The following is a 9,891-nucleotide window of genomic DNA, read 5'->3' as shown; positions in this document are numbered from 1 at the left end:
CCCCCCACCAGGACCAGGTCGTGGACCTGAGCCTTGTCCAGCTTGGCGTCGCGCAGAGCCTTCTCCACGGGCTCCAGGGTGCTCCGGAACAGGTCCGAGCACAGCTCTTCGAACCGCGCCCTGGTGATGGACGTGTAGAAGTCGATGCCCTCGAACAGGGAATCGATCTCCAGGCTGGCCTGGGTGCTGGACGACAGGGTCCTCTTGGCCCTCTCGCAGGCGGTGCGCAGTCGCCTCACGGCCCGCTTGTTCTGGCTGATGTCCTTCTTGTGCTTCCTCTTGAACTCCTCCACGAAGTGGTTCACCAGCCTGTTGTCGAAGTCCTCCCCACCCAGGTGGGTGTCCCCGGCCGTGGCCTTCACCTCGAAGATGCCGTCGTCGATCGTCAGGATGGACACGTCGAACGTGCCCCCGCCCAGGTCAAAGATGAGCACGTTGCGCTCCCCCTTGCCCGTCCGGTCCAGGCCGTAGGCGATGGCGGCAGCCGTGGGCTCGTTGATGATCCTCAGCACGTTCAGCCCCGCGATCACCCCGGCATCCTTGGTGGCCTGGCGCTGCGAGTCGTTGAAGTAGGCCGGCACAGTGATCACCGCGTTGCTTACCGGGTGGCCCAGGTACGCCTCGGCGATCTCCTTCATCTTGGTCAGCACCATCGACGAGATCTCCTCGGGGTAGAACGCCTTGGTCTCCCCCTTGTAGCTCACCTGCACCTTGGGCTTGTCACCGTCGTTGATCACCCGGAAAGGCCAGTGCTTCATGTCCGACTGCACCACAGGGTCGCCAAACTTACGGCCGATCAGCCGCTTCGCGTCGAACACGGTGTTCTGTGGGTTCAGCGCCACCTGGTTCTTGGCCGCGTCGCCGATGAGCCGCTCGGTGTCCGTGAAGGCCACGTAGCTGGGGGTGGTGCGGTTGCCCTGATCGTTGGCGATGATCTCTACTTTGCCGTGCTGGAACACCCCCACGCAGGAGTAGGTGGTGCCCAGATCGATGCCAATGGCCGTGCTTTTCGCCATGCCGCTGTCCTGTCCTCTCGGCTCCGCAACGAACTTCAGACCTGAAAACGGCCAACGAGTTCAGCGACGAGGAGCTCGGTTCTTTCGGATTCCGAAACCGAACGCGCCGGTGCCGCTCGGGGTGGTGTTCGCAAAGAGTGTGTCTGCAGAAGCTGCTCTCACCAACCACACGAATCTTAGTAGCTCTCTCAAGGCTCGCCGTTTCTCTGAGGCCGGCTCTGTGTTTATAATTTTTCAACAAGCTCCGCCTTTTCCCTCCTCAGCCAATCACCGAGCTCAGTGTGGCTGCCGGGTCGGGAATATTCCAGGGGTTTCTCCTCAGGTCCTGCCCCCTGGTTTTCTGGGACCAATCAGCCCCGTGGGTGCCGCCCCTCCCAGAACTCTCCAGACTCTTCTCGGATTCGCTGGAGGAAACGGGAGTCCTAAGGGGAGGGGGGAGAGGCGCTGGGAAGAGTCGTTGTTGACTCCGCCCACACAGTCTCCGTTTCCCTGGTGAGCCGCCTGCCAAGTAGTTGGCTGTCGACCGGAAGGATGAATCCTAGGCTTGTAATAAGTAGGGCGGTGAGAGGCTCGCGGGGCTCAAATAAGTTTGGTTGTTTAAAGTAGGATTAGGGGGTACACGATTCCGGGGAGACCCAAATTACAGAAAGATCCGGAGTTTCTCTAAGAGGGTGGGGTATCTGTGGCCCAAAGAGACGCTGATTGGAGCCTGACGCTGATAGAAGCAGCCACGTTTGGACCGGTTCGCGGAGGGGCCGGGCTGCCTGAGAATTGCCTTGGCCCTCCCGGCGTTTTTCCCATCTTATTTTTAAAGTAGGAAGGACAAGGAAAGAGATAATGAAGTATAGTTTTGGCGTCATCTTTAGCCCTATATGGATGGAATATCTGGGGATGGGAAAATTTGAATTTTCAAAAGAAAAGTAATCAGGTAAACAGACGGTTCTTAAATTGGAGAAGTTCCCAACGCCTTAAAAGGGACGCGTTCGGTCAGGGGCGTGGGGAGAGAAGGGCAGGGTTGGATCCACCGCGCCCCTGTCCCTGCCCAGAATCGCTCCCGTTTTCCTCGGGCTGGACTGGGACTTGAGGAAGAAAAATGATCTCTATAGAAATTCAGCTATCGGGCTTCCCTGGTGGCGCAGTGGTAGAGAGTCTGCCTGCCGATGCAGGGGACACGGGTTCCTTCCCCGGTCCGGGAAGATCCCACAGGCCGCGGAGCGGCTGAGCCCGTGAGCCATGGCCGCTGAGCCTGCGCATCCGGAGCCTGTGCTCCGCAACAGAGGCCCGCGGAAAAAAAAAAAAAAAGAAAGAAAGAAATTCAGCTATCATTAGGCCTTTGGGGCTTCTCCCAGTTCCTCATCTTTCCCAGCCTGGGTTCCAGGCCACCCCCCTGTTTCCTTTATGCCTTCTTTTTTTTTTTTGGGTACGCGGGCCTGCTCACTATTGTGGCCTCTCCCGTTGCAGAGCACAGGCTTCAGACGCGGAGGCTCAGCGGCCATGGCTCACGGGCCCAGCCGCTCCGCAGCATGTGGGATCTTCCCGGACCGGGGCACGAACCCATGTCCCCTGCATCGGCAGGCGGACTCTCTACCACTGCGCCACCAGGGATGCCCCTTTCTGCCTTCTTCATTCCCGGTTCAGCCGCGGATGATTGGTGGTGCCAGGATTAATCTGAGTTCGGAATTCGGCCTTCTGCCTTTTCACTTGCAGCCTCTAGGCTGTCCACCGCTTTAAAATAAATGTGATGTGGTGATGAGCCTGCGAGGGCGGGGCGGGAATGTTCACTCCTCTTTAACAGCATCATATGCTACAGCAGGTTGGCAGGTGGCTCACTTAAAAGCAAACTGGTCGGGATGGTGCTGTATAGTGGGAGAGGTTGGCGGGACCCAGATTCTAGCTCCTTTAAAACTTCACATTATTTGCTGTGCACGTAATTCTTCCACTTAGTTTTTTAGCCTGGATTTCAACTTTCTGTGCGTTACCTTTCTTCCTGTTTTAGATACAATTTTATATTTGGTAATTTGTTTTGGCCTTTGTTTCTTCATCCTTTGTGTGAAATGCCAGACCCCTTGTTAGGCGGCTAAAATGAAAATTTGAGGGACATTAAAGGAACAGTGCGGGGTTCACAACCCAGGGAAAAATAGACTCATTGCTGTACTCACATGAGCATAGAAAACATAAGAGCACAAGTGGGAGGAGGCAGGGTTTTTTTCCTATTTATTTATTTATTTATTTTGGTTGCTTTGGGTCTTCATTGCTGAGCGCAAGCTTTTCTCTAGTTGCGGTGAGCGGGGGCTACTTTTTGTTGTGCTGCGCGGGCTTCTCATTGTGGTGGCTTCTCTCGTTGTGGAACACGGGCTCTAGAGCACAGGCTCAGTAGTTGTAGCGCACGGGCTCAGTTGCTTGACGGCATGTGGGCATGAACCTATGTCCCCTGCATTGGCAGGCAGATTCCTCTTTTTTTTTTTTAACATAAATCTATTTATTTATTTATTTTTGGCTGTGTTGGGTCTTCGTTGCTGAGCGGGGGCTCTCTCTAGTTGCGGGGAGCTACTCTTCGTTGTGGTACGCGGGCTTCTCATTGGGTGGTTTCTGTTGTTGGGAGCATGGGCTCTAGGTGTGCAGGCTTCAATAGTTGTGGCACGTGGGCTCAACAGTTGTGGCTCGCAGGCTCTAGAACACAGGCTCAGTAGTTGTGGTGCATGGGCTTTGTTGTTCTGCAGCATGTGGGGTCTTCCCCGACCAGGGCTCGAACCCGAGTCCTCTGCTTTGGCAGGTGGATTCTTAACCACTGCGCCACCAGGGAAGCCCAGCAGGCAGTTTCTGATGAAGGGAAGAAATCTCGCTTTTGAACACTTTTGCTCAATTGGCATTCTTTACACACACACCTGTCCATCAAAACACCTTTTCCTGGAATCCAAGGGTATTCATTTGTTTATTCTATAATTTGCTCAGGCTAATCTAAACTGATGTTGCAAAAAGATTGCTTTAACAAACCTGTGTGTCTTTCTCTGTGCAGGTAGGTGATAACTTTTTTTACTTTCAGATGTGACCCCCTAATGAATCACCTCCTTAATCTAGTCAAACTGGCCAAAGTTCAGGAATTTTCCATTTCTTTATGCAATATCTGGCTGGGGATTCCCCAAACTTACATCTTAGCTGCCCAGTATAGGAACACTTCCAGAGACCCTTAACCTCACCCCCTCCTTCTGGAAGCTTCCTCACCATCAGCTGCTACCAGCAGCACTTCTGGATTCACTCTTTCCTTCTCTCCAAATTTGCAATTGTATTCCTCTGTTGGTTTGAAGCAAAGGGTATCATTGTCTCCACTGCCAGGCAGGTAGAGGATGTGAGAGGGCCTCAAATCTTGTGGCTGCTGGCTTAGCAGAAAAAAAGCCACTCGAAAATGCTGTTTTTCTTGAATCGGGCAGTCAGCCGCACATCGTATTTGACCTACCTTTTGCATTAAGTTTCTCTCTGTGGACTGGCCTGTAAACCTAAGCATCTGTATTCCTTTTCCATTTCCTACAAGGGGAGAGTCTCCTGAATTTTGTCTTTCCTTTTGCACTGGACACTTCCGAATGCAGAAACTCAGTTACCGGTTTACTTGGTGTCTAAGGAGATTATATGAACCCCAAGAGATTTTTCAGAACTTTAATTTGATTAGCTTTGGAATTAGGTTTTTATTGGGTTTGGTGTTTGGAAGGATCAAGGCTCAGTTTCCCCAAGGCTGACGGGCTGTCAGGTAAAATTTAAGGGTGGGGGATGGGAGAGAGAGTGCCAAGAAAGCTGACCGCCGGCGACAGGAAGCTTGGGGGAGGGGAACCTTTCTCACCCCGAGGCTGCGGGATCTTGTTTCTTCTCTCTCCTTTTTCCTACAGTTTTTCAAACAGTATCGTTTTCTCCTCAATTCTATTTGTTTTAAAAGATAGTATAATTCTAGGTTCATCAGAAGAACGCAAAAGAGGTAACTGATATGAAACCTAGAGCCAGGCTTTTTTTTTTTTTACATCTTTATTAGAGTATAATTGCTTTACGGTGGTGTGTTGGTTTCTGCTCTATAACAAAGTGAATCAGTTATACATATACATATGTTCCCATATTTCTTCCCTCTTGCGTCTCCCTCCCTCCCACCCTCCCTATCCCACCCCTCCAGGCGGTCACAAAGCACCGAGCTGGTCTCCCTGTGCTATGCGGCTGCTTCCCACTAGCTATCTACCTTACGTTTGGTAGTGTATATATGTCCATGCCTCTCTCTCGCTTTGCCACAGTTTACCCTTCCCCCTCCCCATATCCTCAAGTCCGTTCTCTAGTAGGTCTGTGTCTTTATTCCTGTCTTACCCCTAGGTTCTTCATGACATTTTTTTCCCCTTAAATTCCATATATATGTGTTAGCATACGGTATTTGTCTTTCTCTTTCTGACTTACTTCACTCTGTATTACAGACTCTAGGTCTATCCACCTCATTACAAATAGCTCAATTTCGTTTCTTTTTATGAGCCAGGCATTTTTAACCATCAAATGGCAAAGGCTTCAAAGACCTGGGAACCCTGCTAATTTCCAGCAGCATGGAAAAAAACCTGGGTTTGCATCTGGACTCTACTTCGTTGTTGAAGCTGTTTTTCTTTCTTTCACAATGAAGTACTTGTAAGTTAACTAAATTACACATCTCTGTATCTCTAAATTAGAATTAACTATTTCATAGGATGACGACTACAAGGATAATACTTATAAGGCCTTAGTTCAGTGTCAGTGACAGAGTAGTGTTCAAAAGTTTGCTCCCTTCTCCCTTCTTTTGTTGGGGTCCCACACCCTCTCAGGTCTGTTATATCTCAATCATTCTTACTGAAGGTGGGGGGTTAATACCAGGACTATAGTATTACTTTCAGTTTACCATAGAAACTATCTTAAGATTTTTAGGCAGAGCCCTTCAGCCAAACCTTTACATTTTCAAACACAAGCACAAAAGAGCAGAGATTTAGTGGCTTGGTCTGGTCACCTAGACAGATAATTACAGAACCAGTGACTGAACCTACATGTCCTCATACTTTCTATTTTGGACTCCTCCCGATGCTGGCACGTAGACCTTACCCTTTCACTCTAAAAAGAAGAAAACAAATGGCCATAGAAGATAGTTAAGAGTGAATGTCAGGGCTCTGCCCGCATCTTGGGCACCATGGGGGGTGTGTGACCAGCAGGTATTCCCCTCCAGGCTGTTGCTTCTGACTCGCAACCATCTCCCCCATCGCCCCACCCCCACCCCACCCTTCCAGCTTCTCCCAGAACCGTCTCTTCTTCCCTTCATCCCAGACTGGTCGGTTGTTATGAGGGGAAAGGAGGGGGAGCCCCGTTAGTAAGGCTAGGCTGGCACCCAGTTCAAAGAATCTCCTGGAAACTAAATGTAGAGCCGTGACTAAGCTTGATATCCTAGAGTGGGGTTGGGGGGTAGGGAGACATGGGTGGGGCAGTTTGTTTGTTAAGGGCTGTTCCTACGAGTCAGTCCCCGCCTTCGAGCCCAGAGAACTCCAGAAAGTTCCTGGCACAGCCTGAAACGGGGGCAAGGAGCCAGAAGCCCTAAGACCCCGAGAAAATGGGGCGGGGCGGGGCCTGACGGTAGGGCTGGCCGCGGAGCTGCCTGTCCGGTGCCGGCGTTTTTCGGTTGTTTTTTCAAAATGGGATTAAAGAAGTAAAGAAAGGAGAGACCTTTAGAGTTTCACTCAAACTCGCTAATTTATTGGATGAAAACACTGGAAAGGTTCGTAACTGATACTAGGAAGCCGGATGAACTGGGTGGCCAGACGGGAGAAGGCCCCACCGCCCTGTGCAGGGACAGGCCATAGATGGGAGCTTGCTGGCTTGTCTCTGCCGCTTCCCCACCCGACTCTAGTCCCTGGTTCTCGTGGGGACGTTTCGAGGGGTAAAATGGTTGAAGACCCTCGGGGGTGATTCTGGCCTTCCGCACTCCCCCGCCTTCCCACCCTGTTTGCCCCTCTGTGCCCTCTGCTCCGATCCTCTGCTGGGCTGGACAGGGGCCCGCGGGGTGGGGCGGGTTGACCTCGGCATCCCGAATTCGCAGCGCTACGTGATCCCTTAACGTCTCTAAATGAGCTGGAGCTAGGAGAGGGCGAGGGGGCTGGTGGGGTTGCTCTCACAGAACTGCACTGGATACTTTACGGGTGACCCTCGGGGGCGGATTTAAGGCAATCAGTTGGCGTAAAGTATGATGACAGTTACCGTTTCTTATTCCTAGCGTGAGGACCTCCCCCTCAGAAATCGCCAATATTGGTTTTTCACCTGAAACAACCTCTTTTAACTGAAAGCCCATGCTTCTGCCCACTTCTTTCACATTTATAAACGTTTTTGTTGTTTTGGTATCTTTTCTTCATTTTTGATGACAGAACCCTGTTAAACACCAGGAATAACAGTATGTATGTTACTAATCACACAATATCTTGGATTTAAAAGACATAAAATTAGTCGCATTACCATAGCCACCTGCCTTCTGAGGGCTGGCATAGGGAGACAGGTGAGATTGGAATTAGGGAAGGTATTAAATTTAAAAAACTCCTTCCTCATCTACAGTTATCTCGATGCACCTCCTCTCCCCCAAAGTTCCTGCTACTACCCAAAACACCACTTTCTCCAGGGATGGCATTGCATTCTCTTTGCGAGTTCTGCAATTCCCTCAGCTTCATCTGGAACTTAAAAAGTGATTATTTTCAAAGTACTCCGTGCAAGGGTATATGTTATCAAGGCAATAACACACTGACTTCTTAGTATCAATAAAACACCCTCAATAACCTTAACTGATTTAGCCATAGGAACTCATTTTCTCCAAGGTAATTTCTGGAGATTTCCCTAACCTCTCTATCAAAGGTGTTTCTTAGGTCCTTCCCAGTCTCCACCCTTTTCCACCCACCCTCCCCCAACCCTTGCTACCTCCCCCTAAAGTAGTGGTAGTGGCTGCTTGAAGAGTTACTGTGTTGTGTGCAGATGACAGTCGCAAATGTTACTGCAGCTCTATGGGGTAGAGGAGGTCCTGTAGCAAATGCATACCCCCATAAAGGTTGACTTACATTGTGGCTAGACTCCACAGCGCTACAGTTCAACTACCCTGAGGATTAAACGTGTCTTTACAAACTGTCCTGTAAGTCTAAGCATTTCCATTTCCAAACTTGCAGGGCAAGGTCTACCTATACATGTTATTCCCATAATATTGGATTTTCTTCAAAGGCAAGTATTTAGTGAAAGGTTTGGTGGGCCTTGAAGTATACAAACTCACAAAGTGCTTTTATAGAATGTTGACACAATTTTTTTTTTCTGCTTTTGGCGAAGTAAATTCACATAACATAAAATGAACCATTTTAAAGTGTACAACTTAGTGGTACCTAGCCCATTCCCATGTTATGCAATCACCACCACTACCTAGTTCCAAAATCTTTGTAAACCGCAGACACAACTGACTTTTAAAAGGGCTCACTCCCCAAGCCTTGAGGATTGTGCCAGGCCTTTTCCAACAAAGAGGCTGTGGAGGAGATTACTTCTAGGATGCTAGCAGCTAGGGTATGAAGCATCTCAAGGGGAAGCAAGTCTGTGGTAAGTCTTCCTGGTACAGGGCTGCAAGTTTTTTCTATCACTCTTCTAAATAGACAAATACTAAACCTCTATCATCAACCCTATTATCTGACATAATTGTTTCGATCATACAGAGTTAAAGCAGAAAGAATACTGATTGTGAAACCCAGAGTAGAAACATAACCCAGAACCAGACATGCATACACAAAGCCCTGTGGACTTGGGGCAGCAGGGCAAAAACCAATAAACCCAGAGTTGGAATCCAGGTTCAACATCTTTGCTGAACTGATTTTTTTTAACCTTGAAATAAATTTTAGTTAAGCCAGTAACTTTTAAGTCTCCCCATATGTTCACCTGTGGAAGTCAAACACCACCTATACTCAGTGCAGTGGAATGAGAATTCATAAACACCTAAAAGGCCCCTGTACAGTGCCCGGTAGGTAAGAGCACTGAATACTGGGGTCCCCCTGCTGGGGCATGAAACTATGACACCTCCCTAAGGTACTCACTGGGATACCTAAAATGTAGGTAACCACTGCTAGAAATGTGGCATTTTTATCTCAGCATTTTTTCAGAAATAAGAAATATAGATTGAGGCATGAGGCCAAACCCTTCCATTCTAAAATATGAGAACTAGGGATCACAGTGGAGAATGCATTCATGCATAACTAGTCAAGCCATTGCTTGAACTCACATCTCCTCACTGCCGATTTAGCCTCTCTTTCATGCTGAATCCAGATTAAGTAACAGGGCTCTAACATATCACGTGTACTCACAGGAAGCAGGAGCCATGACCTTCCAATCCAACTGCCTCTATTTGGCTGCTTCTCCAGAACGCTCCCACGCACAAGCTCCTTTTGAGGCCACCCTTAAAGCCTCTACCCCCTCAGCCACCTTGAGGCCACCATGCCCGTACCTCTTAACATTTTTTCTGGACCCACCAAACCCAAAGCATTCAAATTCGCAGTTTTGTATCTCCCAGGAATACTCTTTGCCTAAAAGACATGTGTCACAATACAATACATATCCTTACTTTCCAGATCCCTGACCTTATCTAAGAGGCAAATTGCCATTATGTAAGAAAGAGAACCTATGCAGACCCTTCTGCCCTCAAAATAAAACAGAGACAGACATCACTCGAATTCTTCTGAGTTTATTTACTTTGAAGTAATCAGTTAAAAAGTGTGTGTGGGGGGGAAGCCTGAGTTTGGCATGAGTATTACAAAGCAGGAAATTGACAAAAGATGGCAGTATACATTCATCTTTACACTCACACGCTGAAAAACAGCTCATAACTTCACCA

The 9,891-nt window shown here is 49.0% G+C and overlaps 1 protein-coding gene across 1 annotated transcript; it reads right to left on the bottom strand.

The window, feature by feature from the left end:
- Positions 1–5: 5 nt before the first annotated feature.
- Positions 6–1,214, bottom strand: LOC113616902 (heat shock 70 kDa protein 1B; the record flags this gene model as incomplete). Its single annotated transcript, XM_027100265.1, has 1 exon — positions 6–1,214. A coding segment is annotated over exon 1 (1,011 nt), but the record flags the coding sequence as incomplete, so codon positions are not given.
- Positions 1,215–9,891: the final 8,677 nt, after the last annotated feature.

The sequence above is a fragment of the Aethalodelphis obliquidens genome, unplaced genomic scaffold, assembly GCF_003676395.1.
Source record: "Aethalodelphis obliquidens isolate GAN/ISIS:26980383/991018 unplaced genomic scaffold, ASM367639v1 scaffold812, whole genome shotgun sequence".
NCBI classification, from domain to species: domain Eukaryota; kingdom Metazoa; phylum Chordata; class Mammalia; order Artiodactyla; family Delphinidae; genus Aethalodelphis; species Aethalodelphis obliquidens.
Note: the sequence above shows the minus strand (reverse complement) of the source record. Positions and strands in the feature narration are given on the sequence as shown.